Source organism: Physeter macrocephalus, chromosome 18 (assembly GCF_002837175.3).
Source record: "Physeter macrocephalus isolate SW-GA chromosome 18, ASM283717v5, whole genome shotgun sequence".
In the NCBI taxonomy this organism is placed as follows: domain Eukaryota; kingdom Metazoa; phylum Chordata; class Mammalia; order Artiodactyla; family Physeteridae; genus Physeter; species Physeter macrocephalus.
In genome coordinates this window covers 3,966,019-3,966,653 of record NC_041231.1, presented here as the reverse complement: position 1 = coordinate 3,966,653, position 635 = coordinate 3,966,019, and the positions used below count along the sequence as shown (strand labels likewise).

Below are 635 nucleotides of genomic sequence, written 5' to 3'. Positions count from 1 at the left end.
AGCCACAGTGCCTGTGGACCAAGTGGTTCGATGTGGACTTCCCATCTCCTGGGCCCCACGGAGGAGACTTTGAAACCTACAGCAACATCGTCAGAAGAGGAGAGAGGATCTGCCACAGACCCGAATACATCAGCGCCCTGGAGTGCCGAGCCGAGAACCACCGCGACGTCAGCATCCAGACGCTGGGCCAGGTGGTGCAGTGCAGCCCGGAAGTGGGCTTGGTGTGTCGGAACCGGGACCAGAAGGGCAAGTTCAGGATGTGCCTCAACTACGAGGTGCGCGTGCTGTGCTGTGAGCCCCAGAAAGGCTGCACTGGCACACAGGTCACATTTCCCAGCACCTCAAGTGTGAGTGTCACCAGCCAGACAGGTACCAGCTCCCATGAGGCCACATCCAGGGCAACCGCTGTGCAGACAACCAGCCCAACCGCAGTTCCTATAACCAGCACAACCTCTGTGGAGACAACCAACACAACGTCAGCTCCTACAAGAAGCACCACCACTGTGGAGACCCCCAGTCCAACCTCAGCTTTTATAACCAGCACCACCACTGTGGAGACAACCAGCCCAACCACAGTTCCTAGAACCGGCACCACCACTGTGGAGACAACCAGCACAACCTCAGCTCCTACAAGA

The 635-nt window shown here is 58.1% G+C and overlaps 1 protein-coding gene across 1 annotated transcript in view; it reads left to right on the top strand.

The window, feature by feature from the left end:
- Positions 1–635, top strand: part of MUC5AC (mucin 5AC, oligomeric mucus/gel-forming) — a 46,344-nt gene that overhangs the window by 22,320 nt on the left and 23,389 nt on the right. Inside the window, exon 34 of the mRNA XM_055079564.1 lies at positions 1–631. Within this exon, the coding sequence (XP_054935539.1) occupies positions 1–631 (631 nt within the window). The remainder of the gene's footprint in view (positions 632–635) is intronic.